The 27827-nt window shown below is 35.5% G+C and overlaps 1 protein-coding gene and 1 pseudogene across 3 annotated transcripts; one reads left to right on the plus strand and one right to left on the minus strand.

The window, feature by feature from the left end:
- Nucleotides 1–6931: 6931 nt before the first annotated feature.
- On the plus strand, nucleotides 6932–8168 carry LOC145601722 (WD repeat-containing protein LWD1 pseudogene; annotated as a pseudogene).
- A 4995-nt stretch (nucleotides 8169–13163) lies between these two features.
- LOC145601580 (OVARIAN TUMOR DOMAIN-containing deubiquitinating enzyme 12-like) lies at nucleotides 13164–23536 on the minus strand. Of its 3 annotated transcripts, none has more exons than XM_081657621.1 (10): nucleotides 23336–23536; nucleotides 21831–22006; nucleotides 20689–20762; nucleotides 20422–20476; nucleotides 20267–20341; nucleotides 19696–19769; nucleotides 19535–19583; nucleotides 16500–16584; nucleotides 13521–13577; nucleotides 13164–13430 (listed from the first exon to the last, which is right to left on the minus strand). In XM_081657621.1, exons 2-10 carry the CDS (start codon nucleotides 21990–21992, stop codon nucleotides 13384–13386), a joined length of 678 nt encoding a protein of 225 aa, XP_081513747.1. In that variant the 5' UTR covers nucleotides 21993–22006; nucleotides 23336–23536; the 3' UTR covers nucleotides 13164–13383. The 3 variants fall into 3 exon arrangements, with proteins under 3 accessions (XP_081513747.1, XP_081513746.1, XP_081513745.1); XM_081657620.1 differs by having other exon boundaries at nucleotides 21831–22009; nucleotides 23336–23535; XM_081657619.1 differs by having other exon boundaries at nucleotides 21831–22090; nucleotides 23336–23535.
- Nucleotides 23537–27827: the final 4291 nt, after the last annotated feature.

Consider the following 27827-nt stretch of genomic DNA (forward strand, 5'->3'; position numbering starts at 1 on the left):
CTTTTTTTGGCGTGATGATCGGATGAAGAGAGATTATGAGTATTTTGGAGATTTGCTGGTTTTTGATACCACGTATAGGACAAATAAACATGGAATGATTTGTGCTCCGTTTGTTGGTATGAATCATCATGCTAATAACCTCATGTTTGGTATGGATTTTATTTTCAATGAGCGAACCGAATCTTTTGTGTGGCTTTTTGATACATTCTTGAAATCTATGGGAAACAAAAGTCCTATCACAATTATGACAGATCAAGCTCAAGCAATTGCAGCCGGTATTTGGAATGTATTTCCCCCAAGTGTGCATCATTATTGTCTTTGTGTTTGGCACATTGAGCAAAATTCAAAGAAGCATATTGGGGCTTTGAGAGCTTTGGATAGATTTACAAATTTGTTTGGTTATTTGCTTAAGTATTGTGAAACCCGTGCTGAATTTGAACAATTTTGGAAAAGGCATTTTAATTATTATTAATTATAATATGTATTTTCAAATTTGTTCATTCAGTTTACTAACATGATCATTTAGTTTTGTATATATGTACATTTTATTACAAAATTTGTTCACTTATACATTATCTAATGATCATATATCACTACAAGAAAACTAGTTTTTCACAACGGTAAAAGTCGTTGCGAAAAATAGATTGTCGTTGCAAAAAATAACTTTAGCAACGACAATTGTCGTTGCAGGTATGGGCGTCACAAAAAATGGGTGCAACGACTTTCGTCGTTGCTAAAGAAATTTTTTCTACAACGACAATTGTCGTTGTCATAACTTTGTCGTTGCCATACATAGTGTTATTAGCTATATGGAATATATTTATAACAATGACATTTGTCGTTGTAAAAAAATGTTTCGCAACGACATTTGTCGTTGTTAAAAAATTAAATATTTAGCTATGATAAATATCGTTGCAAAAAAAGAACTATTTGTCAAAAAAAAAAAAATTAAAAGGACTAAATAAAAATAAATTTTATTTTGCTTTTTTTTTTCCCTATACTAATGAAGAAAGACATACATACATATATACTTGAATATTTTCATTTAAAAATAATTGTAATATTACAATTTGATCCCAAAAGAAAGTATATTAATCGTTCAAAGTTAACAAAAAAATCACAATATTTAACAACATAGCTAGGCAGCAACAACAACAGGTCAGCAGCCATTTAGCAGCAGCATCACCAACAACAGATCAGCATTTATAAATCTGGTTGAATGAAAACGAGGGGCACCTTAAACACAAGACCTGTTTCAAATCCCACAAAACAAGTATGAATAGCATGAATGTTCTATAGATTATTATTTTGGAGTTTAATGGAGTTATCTATAAAGTTAAGGAAACAGGAGGATACATACCTTAAAGTCTTAAACTCATTAACTTGACCAGGACCATCTGATTTGATAGAATTTTTGTAATTCCCTCCTACAATAGGGTGTCTTTCTCCAGAGCAAATATTTCAAATATAGGAAACGGGCAAACAGATGAATATTAATTGAATTTCTCAAGAAGAAAAAAATATAGAAGAATAGAACATTGTAGTAAGAAAAACTCAAAATACTTTTAAAATCCATCCCCTCAATAGCTTAGGGAGATTCAAAGCAAATTAAGTCTCACAATAATTTAACTTCACATGATCACATCTATTGTAAAAGACATAAGAAAGAGAGGGGGAATAGATTGAGTGTAGTAGGGAAAGATGCCCTGTACCTTGTGTTTGGAATGAAGTAATTTACCTAACAATCTCCGCAAATTTAATATATGGTATACCTACATACAATCAGTTATTAGAGAAGAAACAATGTAATGAAGTTGGTCCACTTAGAAAGCTCCCAAATACTTTCATTTTACATTAAAAGCAATGTGTCTTGTTGTAATGGTAAAGTGGTACCTTTTAATATTGTAATTATCAAACTAAAACAGGGGAGAATATTATGGGGTGCATCTCAATTTAAAAACATGTTAAGAAATGAATTGAATTTGTACAATAAAGCATACTTTATAAGAAAGGAATCAAACAAAGAAAGATATCAAAGTGAACTCGCCAAAAATAGGGTGGCTCAAATGTTTTCTTATAGTTCTGTTATCTTAAATGAAATTGAAAAAATAGGGTCACAACAGTTTGGACATAGGCAGCAACAAACTAACCTTAGAAGCATACAACAGCAACACTGTCACAAATGGCGGCAATAGAACCACAGTAGACAGCAACAATACCACATACAACATCAACCTAGCAGCATAAAAACAACATTACCAATATATACAACATCAACCTAGCAGCATAAAAACAACATTACCAATATATACAACATCAACCTAGCAGCATAAAAACAACAGTAGACAGCAAACTTTCTTGTTACACACGACCATAAATCTATAGCAAACCTTTAATTAACTATGGATCGGACTAGAACTTAAGTAATTAATTAGATATTGAAATACATAAACATGGACATCATACTTTTAATTTAACAAATAGTCAGTGATATATTACACAAAGATGATATTTCTCACTAAGTCACTAATCTCATATCATAATCTAATGGGTAATTCAATTAAAGTACAACTTCTAGTAGGCCATACATCAACTAACACTATTGCTACCCCTATCAAATTTATAGAAACAATTAGCTTTTAATAATTATAAAGAACTGAAACAAATATCAAAATTTCTACAAACAAAGAGAAACAAGGTTAAAATCTGTCACATGAACTGTATAAGAAATTCAACAAAAGTTCGCTAATCTTCAATTTGCAGAGTAAGTGACAAATATAATCCTAAAGTATAGCCACCCAACATAATTAAACCCATATTCTCCAAGTTCTCGAACTTAATTTGATTCTAAAAGCTTTGTTCTCGAACTTAAGTGACAAATCTAATTAATTACTGTAATTAGATAATATCATATATTATTCATGACCAACCATAAAATATCATATATTATAATTTAGGTATGAGATAGAATCAAATCTTATTTGAATTATGGAAGATAAATCATATTTATTTTCCATAAATATCTTAACTTATTTAGGAAATTTTATCCAAATTACTAACCAATCACATATTTTAAATCAATTATCATCCATAAATAATTATGGGATAATCACATTATTTAATCAATCATTATCCAAATAGAATCTTTTGCTCCATAATTATCCAAACTTAACAAAAATAACAACTTTAACTTTGTTAATTATCCTTTCAAAATTAAAACTTATCCTTTTTAAAATTTGAAATTTGATTTTATCAAAACAAAATTAAAAAAAAAAAAAAAATTTTGAAAAAAAAAACGCGTCAGCCACCGTGGTGTGGCCAGCCGAAGCCAGCCACGGTGGCCGTACACCTTGCGGTGTACGCTGCCCCTGCAGCGACGCAAGGACAGCAGCAGCAGCACACGCGACGGGGTGGTGCACTGCTGCGCTGCCCCCTGCGATCCGACCCAGCCCCGCCCCTCCCTCCTGGACCACCAGCAGCAGCACCGTCATGGCAGCGCCACCCAGCCGCGGTGGCTGCTGCTGTAATTTTACCCTTTTTATTTTATTTTTAATTAAATAAAACAAAACAGATTTTTTTTGTAAAATTAAATTAAACTTTATGTGGTCCAATTAATTCCAAAACTAAATCATATTCAATTTTGAAATTAGGGTTCTTAATGAAATTAATCCCCAATTTAATTTAACACTTAAATTAAATAATTTGATCATGAAAATTCATAATTTTAACATGTAATCAAATAGATTAAATTCCTTAAACATATTATCATCGAAATAAATCAAAATTAAACACAAAATTTCACAAATTAGGGCTTAAAATTTCGAAATTTTCGAAAAATAGGGTTTATGGGGTTCGAATTTTCGAGTATTATAGGGCAAATTTCGGATCAAATCAAGGCTAATATGGAGCAAATTAAACACCTTTAATGATTCTATATTGTTAAATCACATTTAAAATAACAATTGACCCATAATTAAATTATTCTCCCTCCTAATTGAATTAAAATTGTGGATTATTAAAGAATTATTACTCAATATATATAAATACAAGAGGCTAACTGATACCACTGTAGGAGATTATAGGTACTAAATGCGGAAATAGCATGAATCATATTCACATAGCACCAAACCAAGGATCTCATGCATAACACATAAAGAAGTAAGAATTATACCTTTGATGCGTGATTCCACGGTGATCGAGCAAGAACAATAGGGGAGATAAAGAACCTCAAACGTGATTCCTCTACTTGGTCCACGGGCACAGATTAAGACCTCCACTAATGCTAGTTAGTCGCGAAAGAACCCTTCTATCGACCTTCTACGGAGATGAACGAACGATCAACTAGCCAAGAACCACCGCGCAACACCACGTGGGCCACTAGGGGTGGCCGGCCGTGGGTGAGAGGGGAGAGAGAGAGGCGTGCGTGTGAGAGAGAGGGGTGAGGGCTTTTGGATGTTGGTTGCTTAGATTCACAATTCACTGTATGTTAATTGTGACTTAATTAATCAACCCTAGGCATGACTATTATTTATAGATCATATCTCTAAATAATAGTCCAAGTCCAAATCCAAGCCCAATTCCTAATCCCACTCAAACTACACTTAGCCCAATCATACTTATGACTAATTTATTGCGTTAATTGAAGTTCAGCAAAAAAAAATTCAAAATAATTGAAGTTCACCAAAAAAAAATTTCAGTTCAGTTTGAATAATTTCAGTTCCGTTAAAATAAGGTGAAGTGAACGATGCCTACCTGGTCAATTTTTTTTAAAAAATGATAATTATTTAGCGATTCAGGGGTTCTTTCACCATGGGCAGCTTCCGCCTTCTTTGGATCATACTCTTATCACAATATCCCAAAGACTAAATTACCAAAAATGTCAAGTCATTTTTTTACCAATAAGCCTGGTAAACACGGTTTATAAGGCAATTTTAAAAATCTTGGTGAACACATTGTGTCCAATTCTAAAAGAAATGGTGAGTCATTTGCAAATTGCTTTTACCCCAAATCGTTCGATCCATGATAACATGCAATTATTCAACAAGTTTTAAACACTTTCCATAAGCCTAATAATAAAACAGAGTGGTGTGTCCTCAAGCTAGATATGGAAAAGGCTTATGATATGATAGAGTAGAATGAGACTTTCTTTGAAGGAAGTCTAAAAGCTTTTGGTTTTTCTATAAAATAGATTTCTTGGATTAAGGAATGTGTAACAAAAGTCTCTTACTCTTTAAAATTAACAAAACATCCACTTAATGGTTTAGACCGTCAAGAGGCCTTCGCCAAGAAGACCGTCTATCCCCTACCTCTTTATCATTTGCACGGAAATATTAGTTAGGAAACTTTCTATTGAGAGTCTTGAGAACAATTCTGGAATAGGTTTCAAAATTTGCCCTTGTTCCTTCAGCATTCCATGTCTGTTATTTGTAGATAATAGTCTTATTTTCTGTAGAGCGACTTCTAGTTGCTGCAACAAATTAAAAACCTTACTAGATGATTTCTGCAAGATTTCTAGATTAAAAATTTTTCATAAATCGTCAATAATTTTTTCGAAAAAAATTCTAAATTCAACACATATTAGTTTAGCTAGCCATTATAACATGACACCCAAATCAGGTCTGGGTCGCTATCTTGGAGTTAATTTTAGCTCTCATATTCCCAAGAATGAAGATTACAATCTTATTCTCCATAAAATTGAAAAAAGAATCCAACATTGGGAATCAGTTTTTTTGTCTAAAGTTAGACGCCACACTTAGAGGTTCTACCCTCTTACTTGTGCTCCTCTTCTCTCTTGCCAAGTGATGTTGCTTCCAAGATTAATTGTTTATACTGAAATTTTTTTTGGCGTTTTCAAAAGATAAAAACAATACGCCTTTGATAGCTTGGGATGAAATTTGTAGACCAAAGAATGCGGTAGGGCTGAGCCTTAGCTTTGCCGAACCTTGCCACTAAATAAAGATTTTTTAGCTAAATTAGGTTGGAAAATCATGACAGATCCTACTATCTTTTGGGTAAAAGTCATGAAAGATAATTTTTTGCGTAAGACTTCCTTTTTTTAAGTATAAACACAATTCATACGAATCTCGCATATGGAGAAAGATCGAAGCGCAACGAGAGGATCTGGAAAGGGTATCTGTTGGAAAATAGGTGATGGCAAAGACATTTTCTTTTGGCTCGACAATTGGGTAGCTAATCAAAGTATTTTAGAAATCCTCCCCTTAGATGGAACCCAAGTAATAAATCTTGACAATAAAGTATCAGACCTGGCCTTATCTTACCCAATAAACAGTGGAATAAACAAAAAATTACGAAACTTATTTTCTGAAAACATAACGACGCAAATCATAAGCATTCCATAACCACTTAATGATATGTGAGACACTTCCGTGTGGGGCCTCAATACGCATGATAATTTTTCAGTTAAGTGAGCTACTTGATTAGCTCATAATGTATTTTTTGAAGATAATAATTGGCCCCATCAATAGATTTGGAAAATTGATATACCCCCGAAAATTGAGGTTTTCTTATGGCAAATATTCCATAATAGTTTAGGCGTTCGAGACACTCATCATAAAAGGAACATTATCCCATTAATAATCTGTCCAGATTGCATTCATTGCAATAATCAAAATGAAACCTTAGATCATCTTTTGCTCAATTGCTCCAGAACAAGAGAGATGTAGGATCTTTCTTTAATAAAAAAATGGATAGACTGTAATGTTGGAGTTTGATCTTCCGTAATCTTTTCAAATCTATTCTAGCCAACCAGCTAGCTATTTGCACCCGTTATAACCTAGATTCGATAAATCCAATTTGAAATTGAACCGTCCACCTGAATTGACACCCCGTAAGTCAAATCCACATACCTATCAAAACTCTTTTTACCAAAAATATCCTCACTTCTACTATCACACTGAGAGTGAGAGCAACAACAACCCTCCTCCGGCCCCCATTTCATCCCCCATCTCAAACAATCACCACTTGAAAAAAAGCTGAAACCTTGAAAACCTCCGTTAACAAACAATGGGAGCAAGCAGTGAACCATCACCAATGAACCCAGAACCCTTCTCCTCCGACGACCAACAGAAGCAACGCTCCGAAATCTACACCTACGAAGCACCCTGGCACATCTACTCCATGAATTGGAGCGTTCGTCGCGACAAAAAATACCGTCTCGCAATCGCCTCCCTCCTCGAACACTCCCAAAACCGCGTCGAAATCGTTCAACTCGACGATTCAACCGGCGAAATCAAAGCCGACCCTTCTCTCTCATTTGACCACCCTTACCCACCCACCAAAGCAATCTTCATTCCCGACAAAGATTGCTCCAAACCCGATTATCTCGCTACTTCATCCGATTACCTTCGAATCTGGCACATCAATTCAGATTCCAACTCAGTTGAGCTCAAATCTCTTCTTAATGGGAACAGGAATTCCGAGTATTGTGGACCCTTAACCTCGTTTGATTGGAATGAGGCTGAGCCGCGTCGTATTGGGACTTCTTCGATTGATACGACGTGTACGATTTGGGATATTGAGAGGGAAACTGTTGATACTCAATTGATTGCGCATGATAAGGAGGTTTATGATATTGCTTGGGGTGGTGCTGGGGTTTTTGCGTCGGTTTCGGCTGATGGGTCTGTTAGGGTTTTTGATTTGAGGGATAAAGAACATTCGACGATAATTTACGAGAGTTCTGAGCCTGATACTCCATTGGTTAGATTAGGGTGGAATAAGCAAGACCCAAGGTATATGGCAACTATTATAATGGATAGTCCTAAGGTTGTTGTGTTGGATATTCGCTTTCCGACGCTTCCGGTGGTGGAGTTGCAGAGGCATCAAGCAAGTGCTAATGCTATTGCTTGGGCACCTCATAGTTCTTGTCATATTTGTACTGCTGGTGATGATATGCAGGCTTTGATTTGGGACTTGTCTTCAATGGGGCAGCCTGTGGAAGGTGGGTTGGACCCCATTTTGGCGTATACGGCTGGGGCGGAGATTGAGCAGCTTCAGTGGTCTTCGTCTCAGCCTGACTGGGTTGCCATTGCTTTCGCTAATAAGCTTCAGATTCTCAGGGTTTGATTGGTAATGGTAGAGTAGAAAATTGATTGGAAATAAGTGTAGCATAATTAATTGTTTATTTATGGAAGGAAAAATTGTTATTTGGTTGTTGCTATTGTGTTTTGTGCTTAATAATGTTGGCATAGTAAGGTAGTGATTAGGTTTGGATGATTAGTGACTATGTTATGATGTTATGTTTAGTTTATTTGGGAGTCTTTGAATTGTGATCTGTTTGTTTGACTGTATTGGAAAAATAAAAGTTAAAAAAATGTGGTGTGATGATGTTGCTGAATGAAATTACATAATAAGATAGGACATTGAAATTGTTGCTGATTATGTTTGTGATTAGTATACGTGTGATGTAAAACGAATTGCTGTCGTTAGAAATGAGTTGAATGTAAACACGTCGAGGTGTGTTGTAATGTTGAAGTTGGACTGATGCTTAAATCTGAAAGCAGTTGCAAATTATAAAATTTGCTGCTTCAATACTCATTTGTAGTTATGATGGATAGATTATATGTTGTGCTCTTTCATGCTAAAATCATTAAGCTTGAGTGGCTGAAGCATATAAATGTCAGGGATTACCGGTTTCTGGTGAAGGTTACAATTTAATGTATGCCCTGGGAATATGTTTCAGTTTTCACTGATGTGCTACATGCTGTTGTAAATTGTAATATTTGCATGTTGCTGAACCGCCTATAAGTCTATAACTTGAATATGCTCAATTCTGTTGCTGAAGTCTGAAGTGGACTATAGCTTGAAGATGCTCAATTCTATGTTATTGCCCGGCCTACTAATGCCCTGTACCACCACATCCGGCCACATACTAGTATCATACCATGCCCAATAACCAGGCCTAATAAAATCCATACCATGCCTAATAACCATACCATGCCCAATAACCAGGCCTAGCCATGCCTTTTGGAGTTACATGGCTGTCAATTCTTTAACCACGGATTATAAAATCTATGTCTGCGACCTGTGTTGATTTGGTCATCATGCAGCCAATGTGCCTCGGCTGCATTTGGGCTAGCTGCCTAGCTGAGATTTAAACTTGTGTGTCCTTGTGAGATCTACGGAGTATTAGTTATGCCTGTGTGTATTTTTTACTACTAACGTAGCGTCGTCTGCATTTGGCTGACTATGCTCCCATTAATGTGTTATGACTTCTGTTATGAGTATATGATGTCAGAGTTGCTTGATAAATGCCAGATTTCATACTTTTTTAAAAATTAATCTTTTAACATTTATTATGAGTTTCTCATATAAAAAATACGTTAATGACTTATTAGATATATATTAAAAGTTATGATTGATTTTAATAAATGTTAAAAGATTATTTAAAAAAAGTATGAAATCGGTCATTGGGACTATTGGTGGCAAACACACCGAATAATTAGGATTACTAGATAATAAACCTTAGTTGGAATTATAAAAGTAAATCGTCTGTAGTTGAGATTATTAAAGTGTATTTTTCCTTAAAAAGCCTAAATAATTTTATTATCATAATTATTTGTAGAAATTTTGTTTAATCGACATTAAACTTTTTTTTTTTATTATGAGACTAATCCACCTCGCTGCCTTCTCCGGCAAATTTCGACCACCACCTGCTGGTTTCGAGAGTGAGGCTAATGGAGGAGGTGGTAGGGCTGACGGAAGGGGAGGTGGTGGTGGTGGAAGGGGTTGTGGGAGGGCTAGGGATTTATTTTTTAAAAAAAAATTTGTAAAATTTTTATTTTTATTTTTAACCTATCATGTTGCGACTCGTGTACACATAATCACAAGTATGCAAAGTTTACCTCTTCAACTAGTTTCAAGTCATTAGGGAGTGATAAAAATTAACGGGCTATAAAGTTGGGAGTAATAAAGAATAAACGAAAGTTGGGATTAATATTGGTGGACGGAGCAAAGTTGGGATTAGTCATGGCTTTTTTTTATACTCGTACTAGTATTCTTCTTTTCTTATTTTATGTGATTGATTCCATATGGGATTAATATTATGAAACGGAGAGGGTATTATATACTACCTCCGCTTCATGTTACTCGCAACAAAGGACATGTATGCGGAGGCCGAGGCAAAAGATTGAAAGTATGATTATGGAAAAATAAGGGTATATGTTTAACTTTTAATCCAACCAAAAAAAAATGGAAAAATAAATTCAACTTTAATTAAAATAAATACCCACCATCACCCACACCACCAAGCACGACCGAAACCAACCACCATCACCACCTAACATCACCGAAACCACCCACCACCACCACCCAGCATCACCAAAACCACCCACCACCACTGAACCAGCACCACCGACGCACCCAACACCACCCACGAACCTTCCATAGCACCGACCTGTCGACCACCCAGAATCGAACCCAGCACCACCACCCAACACAACCACCCAGCACTACCACCCAACACCGACGCTTCCAACACCATCCACGAACCCTCCAATCAAAACCCCAAAACCACTGTACCCCGCAGCAAACCCCAATCCAACCCACGATGCCCAGAAAACGCAAAACTAGCAATTGAACCCAAATCTGAAATCAAACCCACAAACCGAAACCGAAACCCACAAACCCATACACCCGACGCCGACTCACCGACGACCTAGCAACCACGAACAAACCTTTGACAAATCCATAAACCCTTCTCCATCATCATTTGAAGCTTGAATTGGTGAAATTTAACCATCAAAACTCTTCAAAACTCTAGATCTATAGTTTTGATGGTTAAATTTGACAAAAGAACCTTCAAATTTAGATAATGAGGAAAAAAAGCAAAGAAAGAGAGAGAAAATGTGGCGGCAATGTTGGTGGTGGTTTCCATTAAAGATGGTGGCAGTGGTGGTCGGTGGTAGTGGCGGTGGTGATGGTGGTGGTTGCTATTGAAGGTGGTGGATTATGAAGGAAGAGAGAGAAAACTTATGGAGGAAGATGTGAATGTAGATGGAGGAGGTGAATGAATTAGAATGGATGTGGTGGTAAGGTTAAATTAATTAACGTTAGAGATTAATGTAATAAGAATTGATTTGTAAGTTAATTAAGATGTTTTAAAAAAAAGTAATGGTAAAATTGTCATTTTATAGCCAAAAACTTACTAAAAAAGGAAAGAAAAAAACTTGTTGCGAGTAATGTGAAGCACCCATTAAAGGAAACTGTTGTAAGTAATCCGAAGCGGAGGTAGTATAATCTCAATCTTCTATGCATGAGTTAATTATTACTTAATAATTATATTGGTACAAATATTAGTTATATGATAAAAATATACCACCATTAATAATTTGTGATCAACAAATATACAGTATAAAATCATACTTGTATTAGATTGTAAAGCACTTTATTTCAATCGATTAAAACATACTACGTATTATAAATGGGTGTTATTTTAAACTAATTCCTTTGCTTCCAAAAAAAAATTGCAACACCTTCTGCTAAAAAGTAAAAATGAGAGCTTTTTGGAAAATTGTTGTAATGTTCATAAACTGAGAAACCAATTTTTAAAAATACTTTTTCATTGTAAAAATTAAAATTGATAAGAAATTAATTGAAAGTTATAACTTATTTTACACATATGAAATATTGAAAATCATCGAAAAATAGAATTCTAAAATAATTTATTATCTTAAAAATCTATCCGAATTTCGTTCACTTAGCACTATACATGTCAATGTGTCACATTAATGGTTATTTGTCGTGTGCGACATTTGATAAACACAATTCTTATATGGAGGTTACTTCGTTAATGTTATAGGGGTTACTTGGTAAGTGTTACAGGGGTCATTTCGTTAGTGTTATAGGGAAACACAATCAATATTATTATATGGGTTACTTTTTTCAACTCCAATGGTAAGCTAATTAACAAATTAGCTTGTTATGCCACATAAGATTATAAGCTAATCTCTTTTGTAGCTAATTTGTGCTCCAATGGTTAGCTAGTAGTTTGTGATTTAATAGTGCCTCAATTTGTTAATTAGCTTTTTACATTTAATTTTATTAATGCATCAACCTATCTTTATGGCAAGTTTATTTCTTAAGCAAATTAGCTTAGCTAAGCTAATTTGCTCGACCAAGCTAATTTAATTTTTTAGCTCCAATGGTTAAGCTAATAGCTAGGGAATTTTATAAATTGCAAGCAAGTTCCTAGCTACAACCATTGGAGTTGCTCTTACAAGCTGTTACATGGTATGACCATTCGCACACATGACGAGCTGTTTGGTGAAAAAGTTAACTAATTTATAAGATATATAATGAAATTTTAAATTTGATTATAGATATTAAATATTGGAATTTTATCAAAAATAAAACTTTGAAATAATAATTTTATTCTAAAAATCTATTTAAATAAATCATATGTGTCAGACTAATAATTAGTGATTACCTATAGCACGACACTTGGTGGAAAATTGGATGATGTCTCGTACTGTGGCTAATCGTACGACTTTATATATTATGGTATACGAGTATTCCTTGTAAACTAAGATTTGTGCAACATTTAGCCTTTAGTTCCTATTGGAGGGGATGTATAAGGTACTACAATTTCAGAATAATCACTTGGCTTGTTATTTTATTATTGCCCTTTCACTTTTTTTTTTTTTCCTCTCTCTATTCTCATATTTAACAATGGAATACAATTAAAAACAATGGAGATAACTCTTTTTTTCTTAGAACAAAGCAAAGAATTATGAATATTTATTTACCAACCATAGTTTATAAGAAAGCAAATTAAAGTGATGTAAATTTATTGAAATGTTAAAAAATTAACTAGAGGAAACGAGGTAGAGCTTTGAAGAGGGAGACCCAACCCTTAATAACACATCAACATTTTTATTTTATTTTTTCATATAAGGGAGGAATTACGATATACAAAAAGGAAGAAGGAAAACAACGAAGTTGAACGATATAATTCAAAAAAATTTCAATCAATTTTGAACATGAAAATTTTAATTACGAAATCAGTTCCGGTCAACCGTACAGGTTGTGCTTCTCTGCACACATTCACATGTTTAAAGTGAACTACATGCATATTCAAAACTAAAATGCCAAGGAAAAAAAAAAAAAAAAATATTCAAATATTTCATTAACTTATTAACAGAATAAAGTAACAAAAACTCGATAAGTTATATAAACATCTTTCACAGTCTTGCATATCCCAATCGATCAAAAATAAGGTTGTTTAAGAGGGAAAAAAAAAAACATAAAAGAATAGATAATCCTAATGCTGAATAAGTCAAATATATTTTCTGATATTAGTGTACATGAAGTATAAGCAATGTACAAAAGAGTTAATCTGATAAATAGACTTCAATCATACCCAAGAATCTAAAACAACCAATGCTTCTTCCTTGGCTTGGGTGGTACAGGAGCGGCTGCAAGAAAGGTTCTAGACTTGATTAAATGCATACTCGTGACAATAATAAAGTTAATGTAACTATACACCAGTTTTACAAAGAACAAACCTCTTAGTTCATATAATGAATTATAATGAACCTCTGACCAAAAACTCAACCAAGCATCTGTATCATAGAAAATACACCAGTAAGGAAATTAAGATGTTAGAAAAATATAACGCATCGAAGATATGTAATAATAATTCTTCAAAAAGTAAATATGGTACCAAAAAAAAAAAAAAAAAAAAAAAAAAAAAAAAAAAAAAAAACAAACAAACAAACAAAACAAAGTATGATATTCTTTTTACAACTAGTTGGAGACCAAGCACCTGGCAGCTTAGTTACAGAGGAAGATTAAGGTAAACTACTTAAAAAGTGCCCCTATTTAAAGTTAATCTCATGAGTCATGACCTAAGAACTCGTACATATCATATTTAAACTTGGTATAAGTTTTGACTGCAGCATATACAAATGACTAGAGAAAATATAACAATTTTCAAATTTTTTTTTTTATTTTTGAGAAAAAAATATTCTTTGTTTAAATAAATCAAAATCATTGCCCTACCCCTTTCGCTTCCCAGCAATTGCTCCCAAACAACAGCCACCACGTCCACCCCCACCAACCCAAATTAGAACTCATGATTCTAATTAATAAGGCCAAATGATTCTGGGTCGACATCTTTTCAGCAATTGAATGAGGCCGATTCAAGGAAAGTGACGTATGTAATAATACTGTAATAGAATCAGTTTGATGGAGTTATGAATCACTTCGATTTCAATGTGGGTAGTGCAGTTTTCCGCCATCATGTTGGTGGTAGTGTTCTGCCACCATAATTCAAATTGATTTTTATAATCAATAATACATACACTAAAAAAAACTTAAAATATTTTTTTTTCACCACAATTACTTATTAAAGGGCATTTAGTTGGGGGTATTCAAGAAAGGGTATGGCAATCAACTACCTTGAATCCCGATGATGATGATTGTTGGAGTAAATTAATCATTCCTTATACCTCTCTCATTCCCCACTTTCCTATATATTTTCATTCCTCACCCCTCCACAATAATCACTCACCCCAAACTCCTCTTTATACAACTACCTTGACCACCTTTATCACTACCCTTGACCAACTTTGAAACACCACTCAACCACCAGAACCATGGACTAGACGCCACTAGCACCACCTCTTAGCTGCCGAAACCATCACCCATCAACCTAGCCATCATCACCGCCCACCCAAAACAATCCCCACCAACCCTGAAAAATCTCCACATCCAATCCCCACCCACATTCAAAACCACACACTCCCACCCAAAACCACTCAAATCCACTCGAAAAAGCACCCTCCTCAATCCACCCAACCCCACTCAGAATAAACCCCACACCCACCACGAACACCACACATCACCCTCGAAAACAAAGATATCCATCACAAAAACCACCAAGAAAACCTAACCATCTCCATAAACACCATGGTCATAAACAACCCCCAAACACTCAAAAACCAACCCTTAACCCCCTAAAAACAAACAACTAGATCTAAGAAAAGCTTTCATATAAAAACAAAAAAAATAAAAGAGAGAGAGACAGAAGAGGGATGGCAGCGGCGACAGGCAACGTTTGGAGGAGAAAGACGACAATTGGAGGAGAGGGAAACGGCAGCAAGTGGTGAAGAGGGCGGTGGCTATAGTAGTGGAGGTAGGGTGAAGGAGTTTGAAGTGGTGGTGGTTGTAGGAGGGGTAGTGGTGGTTGTAAAAGTGATTCCCTTTCTTGATGTAAAACAATCAACTATACAAAATAACAAAAATAAAGGATTAACTTTCCATTCTCCGTGTTTCCCTTTCTTAATCTCATTCCTTTTACTTCACCAACCAAACGCCACTTTAGTTCCTTTACAGGCATATTTATATTCTACATATCATCAAAGGAGGAACTTGGTCCATACTGAGTCTCCAAAAAAAAAAAAAAAAAAAAAAAAAAAAAAAAAAAAAAAGGTTAATTCATCTAATCATTAATAATCAGTACGAGGGAAAATTTATATACCCTCTGATTTTTAAGTAACATTAACACTCTTCATGTCATTAGTACCTTCGATGTCTATTATTATAAAAACTAATATTATGAAAATATTATTATACCTATTCCAAGAACATATTATACAATAACATTATTTTTACATATATCAAGATTCAAGATGCACTTTTAATGACTCAAAGTTGTTTTAAAATAATAGTAAGGGGTATGCAAAGGAGTAAAAAATAGATAATTGTCCCATATCATGATTGGATGATGATGAGAATTTCAACCTCAATAGGTTGGGTGTGGGTGAGTCATAAGGCATAGGGTTGGTGGTTTGGCAGTGGGGAGGGGCTGCAAAGTTAGGAGGATAGTTGTGTGGAATGGTGCTCTGGAGTGGAGCGTTCTGGCATGGTGTAGAGAGAGGGAGAGGAGGGAAAAAGCTTTTTGAATTGATTTTCGTTATTTATAATTATACTAAAAACATTTTTCAAACAATTTTACAGAGTATATATCTAAAACCAAAGGGTCATTCGTGATAATCTCTTTTCTTCAAGTTTAACATATATAAGAAAAAACTTAAGGTTACCAATGAGAATATCTGAACATTTAAATATTAGTTCATTTAGTCGTTTTACATTCAGCTCACATCAATCAGTACTTAAAATAATGAAACTTTATTACAAAAATTTTCTACTTCAAACTATTCTTAAGAAATTTTTTTAAAATTTAGCTTTCCCAAATAAAAATGTACAAGGTTACATCATGGAGAAGATAATGCCTCAAAATTACCAAAAAAAATTCCTTTAATTTTTCAACAATTCCTTTATGTTGAAAGCAAACTTTACTTTTAAACTTTTTAAGCATCTTTAGTGAAACCTTCGATGCTGAATCATACGAAGTGCAAACCATAAATTTTAAAATATGAACATAAGTATGTGAATGGCTTCCTTCAATCTCTTTCTTGTAGTTGTCATTATAGCAAATAATATATGAATATCAACAGAATGTATAAAGATATCATGGATACCTCGTTTAGGTGCCTGGTACTGGGGAACAATTTCAATAAAGCATGTGTCTCTGAAGGAAGTCAAGAGGCATATCTTCACAGCAAACTACACATAATGAAACCACCAGAATGCACATGAAAAACAAATTATATGATGGACTGTCAACCAAAAATACACAGTATAGTAGGCTGCTATCAAAATACTAATATAATAAAAGGCTCTGCATTTGAAGTTTTGGGTAGCTCCACTGTTCTTTCATTTCACTTCATCCTTCCACATATATTCAAAATAAAGTTCTTGGTTCATTGGATAAAATATTCTGTTATATAAGACCATCTTCAGTGGTGAGAATCAAGTTTGAGAATTGAAATACAAAATGAGTTGTTTTTTACCTCCAACAGTGATACCATACCCAATTATCAATTTACCAACTCATGTGAAGTCTAATTTCTCAAATGTCACTTTCAATTTATGACCCATCAATTATTATAAGATTAAAAAATAATTTTAAAAAAAGGTAAAATTAAATAAATTACAAAATATATTAGAATATTGACAAGGGCCCACACTTTTTGTCAAATGAGTCTCAAAGTTGAGTGTCTAAACTTAGCAACTTTCTTTTGGAGTTGCTAAGTTTAAATACCAACTTATTGGTATACATTGCAAAAAATACTCTCTCTCCTAGAAATACTCACTTGAGTGTTGAGTCTCACCATTGGAGATGGTCTAAGTATCCGTGACAAAATTGCCCTACGACTTGTAACAAGTGTGCATTAAAGTCGTATGCTTTTCAATCGAAGAAAATTAGATAAAATGGTCTTCCTCTATGTGCACATTGAACGGCAATATTATTTTCTAAAAAAAAATTAAAAAAAATCTTTAACTATAGGAACAAAAACGTCACATCATATTATAAATTGATAATAATTGATGTTAATGGGGTAAGTGGGGTCCATAAGACAAGGCATTAGAAGGTAAATAAAGATTAAAAAAAAGGTGGGTGGAGTTAGTGGCCTAGTGGGGCCTGTGGGGGTAAGTGTGACCCATTAGGTGGGGCATTTAGGGTATAATGGGAAAAAATGTAGGCGTAAGTAATTTTTTCATATGTATAATTTTGTTGACGAAATATAACCCATGAAGCACAAAGTAATTGAGACAATTAGGGAATAATGATAACATATGGAAAACCTCTTATGGTCTTTTCCACCCTAATGCCCATATCATTCCTAGGATACAGCAGTTTGTTACGTACATTAACTATAGCAATGACAGGGTTTTAAAGTCTCTGAAATCTGAGGAAATTAGTTTCTAGGGAGGTGAAAACTGTAAGGAACTTCAACAGTAAATGAAACACTGCTGATAGGAATATTATTACAGATGGAGCAAATTCAAATACTTCCTAGAATAGATGGTGAAGAGCCTTCAGAAAGAAATATGGGCCAATAAGTTAAAAATTGAATTGTTTGAAGCAGTAAAGGGATGGTAAATTATAACATTTCTAAGTAGCATCTGGAATCACTATCTGGTTCAGAGTAAAGCTTAATTGTAGAGCATCCGTTAATAAAATATTCAAGATTAATTATTCATACGCCTTTACATGAGTGAATTATTTCTAGAAGAACCAAAATGTATATACTTCCTCCGTTTTTGAATACTTGCAACACACTTTTCACAATATTTAAGAAAAGTGGGTCTCATATGATTTAATACACTTAAAAGTGTGTTGGGAGATTATATATATATATATATATATATATATATATATATTAGGGGAAGACTCTTGTGAGAACCCATCATTTATGTGAGAACTCTTTCATATGTGAGAATACTTACTATGTTCTAATTTTTTAGTCACATGTTCTAAGTATGAAATCTGGTGTTCTATATCTTTGCTCACATGCTCTAAATATTAAATGAGTTAAATCAAATGTCCTAAATTACTATTCACATGTTCTTAATCTTAAATTACTTGTTCTAGATTTTAACTTATATGTTCTAAATTTTAAATTATGTGTTCTAAGATTTTTAGTCATTTGTTTTAAATTTTAAATCATATGTTCTAAATTTTTACTTGCATGTTCCACACTATTAGTCACATCTTCTAAATTTTATTCGTATGATCTAATTTTCAAATCAAGTTTTTTAAAATTTTAACTAACACGTTCTAAATCTAAATCTAAAAGCAGATGTTCTAAATTATTACTCACGATGTACTAAATTTTTACTTATATGTTCTAAATTTTGGATCAGTTCTCATTTAAGTATGGATTCTCACATATGGAGCTATTCTCACCGGATCCCTACCCTATAACTTGATCTTACTATTATTTTTTAAACTTTATATCTAATACATTGTGAAAGAAAGCCAACCTTAAAACAAATTGCTAGGAGTTTAAAGTTCATCTTCTTCACTTTGGGTAATGCTTAAATAATCATGTTTAAGATCCAGAGAATGCACAAAGATGAGTGTATAACATTTCTGGTAGTCTGGTCACTTAGCTGAGAATATTTTTCCTGTATGTTCTCTATTATAAAGCACATTGCTCTGGTCATATTATTTCTTATCTGAGAGACAATAGTATTATATTAGAGCTGATTGAATTACATTTTTTCCAAGAAAAATTCAATAGTGATTGCACGACTCTGGTAGTCTGTATCATGACTATTTGTGATTACATTATAAATATAAAAAGGCCCCTCACTTTACCTATACACAGGGTTCAAGTTCTGCCTGAAATACAGGATTCAAGACTCTTATACGCTCAGCCACTGAGTGCATGAGTATGTCACAAAGAGCTGATCCGACAAAGGCAACTCATTAAACTGTGTCATTCATTCAAGAGTATGTCCTATAGGTTTTAGTTAGAGTAGTCGCCTAGATCCATATTACGGCCATTATACATGTTTTTTCCCACCTTTCATATATTTTTGTTTCATAGAAGATGACATCTTAATTTGTCCAGCATATACATGCCCGTAAACAAGAAAATAACATTAAAGTAATTTTGCAACCCCATAAACAAGAAAATATAAGATGCATAGCCAAAATGCTTACCTTATCAGCAGCTGCCTGAAGAGTTATATGGTCTCCCCATTCCCCATTTCTGCATATGCAAAGAAGAGATGGCAAATAAGTACTAGAGCTTTGCAAAAAAAAATTGAATAAAAAAGATCACTGAAAACATAAGGCAATCATTGTAAACAAAAAGGGCATACTTTGCCATTTTCTTGTAATAATGCTTGTATTTCATTGGAACATAATTTTCATAAAGAGACCTGTGCTCCTTTAGCTGTAAGAAAAAAATGATAGCATACATTAAAATTTTGGAGCTAATGATAGAAAATCGGACTATAGCTGAAGAGTGCATAATTATCAATGGCACATCCAAAAATGTACCCCAAGCCAGAGAATGTGTGTGTTTGACTTCTCAAGGCAGTTCAGACTTTCATCCCAAAATTTACGTACAAAACTGAAAGCAGAGACTTATAGAGCAAGTGTGGATCTCCCTTCTCAAGCCAGCTTACGTACAAAACTGAAAGGGGAGACTTATAGAGCAAGTATGGAGCAAGAGTGTATTTTTATAGAAAAAAGACAGTTGAGGAATATGGGTCTCTTATCTTCTACTTTAGCACTCTTGTCACCAAACTCAAAACAAATATCAACCAGCACTTTATAGGTGGAAATTAATGAACTGCATTTCAAACTTTATCTCCTTCTCTTGTCTAGTTTATTCTCACCCCACTTCGTTTGAGAACAAAACTTTTAACGGTGATATGTGGAATTTACCTGTTTGACCACTTCTTTGCGCACGAGCTTATGATAGTCTGGAGACTTGAACATCTGCTCTGAGAGTGCACGAAACTGCAGTGAGACAAAGATTAGTAAGACTGCTATATCATGTTACAAACCAACATTGGCATATTATGTACAGTTCCACTCACCTGACAATTTCCATCACCGGAGACTTTGACTTCAAAGAGTCCATAAACTTGTAGTCTGAAAAGCACTGAAGCAGTTAAGGTACAAGAAGCCAATAGATAGCATGAACAACAATACATGGCCAACAAATCAGAGGCCAAATTGTTATTTCTCACTCTTTACCATATATTGAGAGATGTGAAAAGAGAAAACAGAAAAAATTGCAATCCTCACACCTCTCAGAAAGTGAATGTTTAAATCCAACAACCCTGCTTAAGCATGGGACAAACCTCTGGAGAAGCCGTTGGTGGTCCAAATTAGCATCATTCACGGTAGGGATAAAGGAATTTATTCTTGGGATAACCTACCAAAAAATAATAAGGTAATCAAAAAATTGAGCTACCGTAGTAAGACTAAAAAAGCAATAGTTATAAAATATTGTCATGATATCATAAACTTTGGTCAACAGGGCAGCCAAAGATAGCCAGTGAACTATAGAAATTATTCTGTAATAAACTAAATGCTATAATTTAAACAGGGGATATCAGCAGTTAGAAGAAGTATCTCTACTTCCCTGCATCCCATCAACCATCCCTTCCTTTCACACATTTTAATTATCAATTGGAGTAAAAATTATAAGAAAAGATTTAGCCAATTGTTATTACATCTGAGCTATGGATCCCCCACCAAGCTCACGGGTAAGCAAAACAACAATTTCTTCCCAATGACAAAGGCAAAAATAGTAGAGGAATAAACCTGGAGGCCTTATTTTTACTTGTAGAATTCACGTAATTAATATTTTGTATAATTACTATAAAAATAAAAATAAATAAAAATAAAAACCATACAGAATTTTCCTTGAAAAGATAAACTGATAAAAGGCGAAAAAGATGAATGTAACACCATTTTTCAGCCAAAACTTTAAAGTGCTCCCTTATCATTCAGATCCGCATACTATGACAAATGCTAACAAATTGAGATTGTCTCAAAGAAGGAAGAGTACTATGATATATCAGTCAACAGCACATCCGGAGATAGCAATAATGATATATCAAGTTATGAACACAATGCAACAAGGTGATCATTGAGCATGAGCATAAAAGTTTGTATCTATTTTTTTTATACACTTTGGACAATGACTTCTAGTTAAAATTCATCATACATATAGCTGTAGCTAAAATGAAAAACTTAGTATTAGTATTATTTGGTAAAAAAACGTTGGTCAGGGAAGGGAAGAGAATTTAAGATATGGAAAATCTTAATGGGGGATCAATGGTATATCAGGATACTACAAGCTAATACTTATATTTTTTGTAATTTGGTTGTAAAAATAAAAATAACTTTATGATTAAGAAGCACACCAAAATGTAATTTCTAGCTTTTCTCTATACGGCTTACAAGTATCGTGAAGGGAAAAGAATTGTAATCTTACGGGAATAGGAGCAAGGTTAGTGAGACGTCGAGCAACAGCACCATCTAGTTGAGAGTATTCTTCAGTTAGCATAAGTGCTATCATCCTATCATCTTCTGTATCAGGCTGACTACTCCATGAAGTTGAGCTAGAACATTCACTGTGGATATCATTTGTCACCATTTGATGTCTGATTTCTTCTATTATCAGCACAAACGAAGGGAAAAACACAGCAAACAAAGGTAAGTTTGACAGAGGAGTACAATACAGATTATGGAGGCCTGTAAAAGATGGAAATAATAAAATAAATATATCAGTATCCATCAAGCAAACATATAATAAGTACAAGGGCTTGAAATCAGTAAAGAATCATGTTACAGAGATTCGGAAAATGCAAGTCATCCAATTTCCTGATATAATTAACAACAAAGTTCTTATGATGAATTTCTGAACGGACAGCCTCGGAAAGTAACAAAAACAAACTAACAAGAGTAACAGCAGATGAACACTTGCTCCACATGTTGATTAGAAACACTCAAACAAGCTTATTAAAGCTAAGACACATTTCGGAAAGTTACTCTCCTGCCATTCGTGTAACAAACAACAAAAACAGACAAAATCTACACATTTGCATTTCTTAGCAAATATAGAAAAGAATTTGCTACATTTTGGGGTAAGAAGAAACTCCAAGGAAGCTATAGGGAACGGTTTAACGCGGTACGAAATCAACCATCAAAAACCTACTAAACAGGCGGATCTTTATGCAAAAACAAGCCATCTTCCCACCAAACAGCCAACTACTGCGAAACAGCGAAAGTAATCAAACGATATCGAAAATTACATTGATTAAGTAGGAGATCATGTCTGATTATGTCCATTATACTCATAAAATAAAAAAGATCACTTCTCACAACACCATCAGGAGTACCAAAAGAATTTAGGAAACCCCTTTTTTTATATTTGAATTTTTTTCACATCTTTATAAATTGATTCATCTATCTAGCTAAATTGATAGCCCAATTATGTAATAGTGTCTAAAAAAAACAAAGAATCCAAAGATTAGGCATGAAATAAGAAGACCAGATGAATTAATTTTCCTTTTAAAAAAAAAAAAACTTTGTTTCAACTCCTGTAAAGTAATTGATCATGAATTATCACATAAAAAAGTCAATGCAATGATTAACATTTCAGAATCCCCAAAAGATAAAATTCAAAAATAAAACAAAGTTCAAAAAATTTCCAACAATTTCAGCTTCAGTTTTTGCTATAAACAGCAAAAACTAATCATTTTGCTTAATTTAGACGCCATTTTATACCACAATTCCACAATCAACAATTAGTCAATTACCCAGCTCAAATTTTCATTTTCTTCAATTAATTTCCCTAAAATTTCAACAATCAAAATTTAAACAACCAAAAATTCAAATTTGGAACAGAGGTCATAATTTACATCAAATCAACAAGGAATAATTTACAAAACCAATAATTAAAAAAGTAATAACAAAAAAAAAAAGAAGAAGAATTACCTTAGAAGAAAAATTCTTTCTTTGATAATACAGAAAATAAAAAATTTAGCAAAAAACCCAGATCAAATTGAAATGACTCTTTGTTGTTGATCTTGGATAAAAAATTTTGTCGGCTAAGAAAAAAAAAGGATATTTTAATAGAAATGAAATGATATTTAAGCGTGTGAGTTTTTAAAAATAGTTATTGGTTGGTGGGGGTTGGAGCTGAAAATGGGAGGCTTTGTTCAATTTATTCCTAATTTTTTCACTTTAATTAATTTTTTATTTTGTTATTGAAAATGTGATTTGGTTTTGCGCGTAAGACCGCGTTACATTCACTAACGTTGGGATTTTAGGGAGGAATGAATAAATAGCGTATGGAGGTGCGGCCGTGTGGGGGCTAGGGAGGACTTGCACGGCACAAATTGCACAAGTTTTTTTTAATTGAAACTAGTTTTGTGTCCGGACGATGTCTAGATTAATGATAAAGTTTTCGGATAAACTTTTGACTTGAATGTTAAATAGAGTCATAATCCCTTTTGATAATACATGATTTTAGACGTATGATAGTATATAACAGTATAATATGTATAGTTTTGTTTATAAATAGATATCTATGTTATTATTAACTTGAAATTATTTTTATTGAGCTTAAATTATTTTATTGAATTGGAAGTAATTTTACCAAATAACAATTATTTTTACTAATTAAAACTTATGTTTACTAATCCTCTATTAAATTTTAAACAATTTAAATATATTATAAATGGATCTTATTTTAAAGAACTTTTTAAAACAAATTTTATGATGAAAATAGAACCAACTTATAGGATATTTATTAAAAGTTATAATTAATTTTGTATATATCCCTACCTTATAAAAAGTAGAAACATACTCTTATGAATAGTGTAATGCCAATTATACCCTTCAAAATGTGTATTTACATACATACCCTTATTAATATGTAGATGATATTTTAATGAATAGTGTTTAGACAACTATACCCTCTAAAATTTTTATGTACTTTTATGGTTTCATAAATGTTAGTTGTCTTGAACATTTATACCACCTAAATATAGTTGATTACATATTTTCTCTTATTGTTTTTTTTTTAGGAAAAATTTCTCTTATTGTTAATTTAACTAATTTTGTGATTTAAAAGCCAAACCAAAAAAACCTTCAAGATATGGCTAGCTATGACGCGCGTATCGCGCGCGTTAGCTGCCCTAGTAAAATATTAAAAGTACATCGATAACAAAACTTGTTTTGGGTGTTTTTGTCCATCGGGAGAGTTACAGCTCGAAGACTGGTTCGGAGCGGCCTGTACCTGCAAGACAAACGGAGACACCTGTTGGTAGGTGCTCCGCCTCCGACGATCAAGTTAGTAACTTGAAAGGAGAGAAAAAGGTTCGGAAATTTAGGTGGGAATCTGCTAGGATTTCTAGCTCAGTTGTCTCTATCAAAGGGACAGTTTGTAATAAATGGAAAAACGTGCCCTCCAAAAGAGGGGAATCTCCCTATTTATAGGGTCCTTGGGAATTGTGCCCTTGATTAGGTCACAGAACCCTAATCAGTGGTGGGCTGCGCCGCATTGCGGCTTTCTCGGGATTTGGGCCTGAAGGCCGTCATTTCCCCAAATATCTGGGATGACACGTGTCAAGCAGGGATGGGTCCACTTTGGACCATCCTTGGGCTGACACGTGTCGCCCTCTAGGTGGTCCACATGGCGGGGTAAAATTACCCTAAACATTTGCCCCTCACAGATGTGATGTGGCACGCCACGTGGCATCTGTGACACGTGTCACTCTTTGAATGGTGGTAATTTTACCGCCAAAAATTTTACTGTTCACCTTCTGGGTAAATTAAAGGAATACCCCTTCATTTACCCTCTTTATATAGCCGTTTTACCCTCATATTTTTGTCCGTTTCACAAAAAATTTTAGAGTAAACTTAGAGAGAATCTTGAAAGAGAGAGCAGAAGTCACCCGTCTGAGTCAAGCGCAAGTTTAAGAAAACTCAGCCTCTTCAACACAAGCGGACCCGTCTACCTTCAGATCTCAAATCTAAAGGTACCGTCTCTGACTCTCTCAGCTCTTTTTTCATTTTACCGCTTGTATATATTCCTTGCAATAAATGGATTCATCACCAACACACACGGCACAACCTAGGGTAGAATCCAGCCGTTCACCAGGGACGGCTGAGTCTAGGACTGGTAGTGCCGTCTCAGGGTGTTGGGACCACCCTCATGCTTGGATTCCGACCATTTGCGCGTCTGTGCAGGACACAATGGCTCGGATAATGCAGACGGCACAAGACCCTGATTACAGAAGCGAAGGCTCAGGCGGCCAAACGCCTGAGGGAGAGACGTCTGGCTCTGAACACCAGACGACTCCGGAGAGATCCCCTCCGCGTGGCCCCCCAACTCCTCCTGACTCGTTTTTGGACGAGTGTGACCAAGGCGGGGAGGAGGCCGCCTCAGCTTCCGTTTCCCAATCTGGGGAGGAGACGGGAAGAGGACTCGACGCCTCTTCCTCAGAGAGCAGTGACGATCTTCCTCCGCTTGAGGATAGTGAGGAAGAAGAGAGGAAGAAATGGAAGGAGAAGGACGACCCCTTCAAGATCCACGTCTCCCTCAAAGATAGAGACCTTATGGAAAGAGGTCTTGAAAACTTTTTGAAGATGCACCCAATGGGAGACGGGTGGAAAATAAGGGTGCCTCCCCCAGACGGCACCATTTCCTGGGCAGACGAAGAACGAAACGCTAACGGCTACTTCGGCTGTTATGAAGCGACGTTCAAGGCAGGTCTTCGCTTCCCCCTTCACGAGGCGGTGAAGGCAATTTTGAGAGTCTATGGCCTCGAAGTCTGGCAACTTACCCCCAACTCTTGGGCAAATATTCTGGGGTATGTTGCCGCCTGTGAATTCCAAAGAATTCACCCCGGCTGGGAAGCTTTTGCTAAGATGCATTATCTTAGCCGCAACCCAGGCGGGTACAGAGCGTGGTATACTCTAACCACGTTCCCTCAATACATGATGACCTTGGACAAGGTCTCAAAATTCGACGGCTGGAAGCACAGATTCTATCTGTTGACGGCTCCCACCAGGCGGGAGAACTTCGAGCTCCGCCAATACAATAAGAAGCCCGACCTTCCGGGTCGGAAATGCTGTCTTCCCCGGATCCCGAATGAGGACTTCGACAAAATAATTGAGGCTGACTTCTTCGGCCTCACAGACGCCACACTGTCAACCGGGGAGACAATAAACGTCCCCAAGAACTGGATCCCTAAGAGCGCCTGGCTCAGGGATGAATGCTTTCTAGCCGCCTGCGGGCTAGGGCACATGTTCACCAGACGTATGCGCCTAAATACTTTTCCGTCTGTAGTACTTTTATGTCGGAAATGTTTTTGATGATGTACTAATTGATTCCCTTTTTGTTTTTGCAGAAGAAGCTTTGAACATGTTGCCAGACGAGAAGACCCCCAGACGGTCCTCTGCGCAGATCCGCCGTGACTTGGCGGAGGCCCAGGCGCGGGAGCTCAAGGCCAAGGTAAATGCCTGACCTCTTTTTGCGAGTTTACTTTCAAAGTTTTCTTCCTTCGACTGCTAACATTAACTTGTTTTATTTTTTCAGGGAGGAGAGGTGGACAAGACGTTTGAGAAAAAACTCAAACGGGCTAGGGAGGAGACCACCGCCTCTAACCCCAGCAAGTCCTCAAAAAAGGCTACCTCCACTGCAACTCCCAACGCCCCAGTCGGGAGACAAATGCGGATAGGGGGGAGGAATGAGAGGGTGACCGGCTCTGTTGGTCTTGATTTGGCCAACCCCCTATCTGCAACCGGGGGGTTCACCACGCCTGCCAGCGGCTCTCGCCTGGCCGGCTCTGCAGGTAAGAACCCTTTTGAATCCCCCCCTGAGCTGGGATGGCCGTTGCGAGTGAAAACACACTCCCAGCAGACGTCATCCTCAAACGGTCGAAACCAGATAGGCGCTGCTTTAGTATCTCAATCTGACGCTGATTATGGTGCAGATCAATCTCCCCGTTGGCCAAACGTCCAGAAGCATGCCAAGGCCATGCTGGATGCTGTCAGCAAACGGGATAAGGATACTATCCCGGGGATTGAGACGTTCAACCTTGAACGTATCCTGACCCTCCTGGCTGAGGTAGTATACTTGATCAATTTTCAATAGCTTTCTCCATGTTTTTCTCCGCCTGCACTACTAACCTTGTTTGCTTTTGCAGGCTCTGCTGCGGGTAGACGGGCTCAAGCGTCCTTACAACCGCAAACGGGACGAGGTAAGACGGGCCAAGCAGGCCGCCACAGACGCAGATAATGTTTCTTTATACTCGTGCATAATTGACGATCTTGAAACTAAAGCAACCCAAATGACACAGGCAGCCAAGATTTCAGAGCTGGAGACGGATCTGCAGGCGGCCAACAAAAGGGCTGAGGATGCCGAGACGGCCCAAAAGCAGGCGGAGGTGGACCTCCCCAAACTCAGGGAGGACCTCAA

This window comes from Chenopodium album, chromosome 21, assembly GCF_948465745.1.
Source record: "Chenopodium album chromosome 21, dcCheAlbu1.1, whole genome shotgun sequence".
Classification (NCBI taxonomy): domain Eukaryota; kingdom Viridiplantae; phylum Streptophyta; class Magnoliopsida; order Caryophyllales; family Amaranthaceae; genus Chenopodium; species Chenopodium album.

What these genes read in the sequence shown, in the direction of transcription:
- LOC145601580 (XM_081657621.1), bottom strand. Translation starts at nt 21,992, where the DNA reads ATGGTGACAAATGATATCCACAGTGAATGTTCTAGCTCAACTTCATGG. An exon ending in TTCAGGCAGCTGCTGATAAG is followed by an intron (nt 16,585 to 19,534) that starts GTAAGCATTTTG and finishes CATTATGTGTAG; the next exon opens with TTTGCTGTGAAGATATGCCT. An exon ending in TTCATTATATGAACTAAGAG is followed by an intron (nt 13,431 to 13,520) that starts GTTTGTTCTTTG and finishes CCTTTCTTGCAG; the next exon opens with CCGCTCCTGTACCACCCAAG.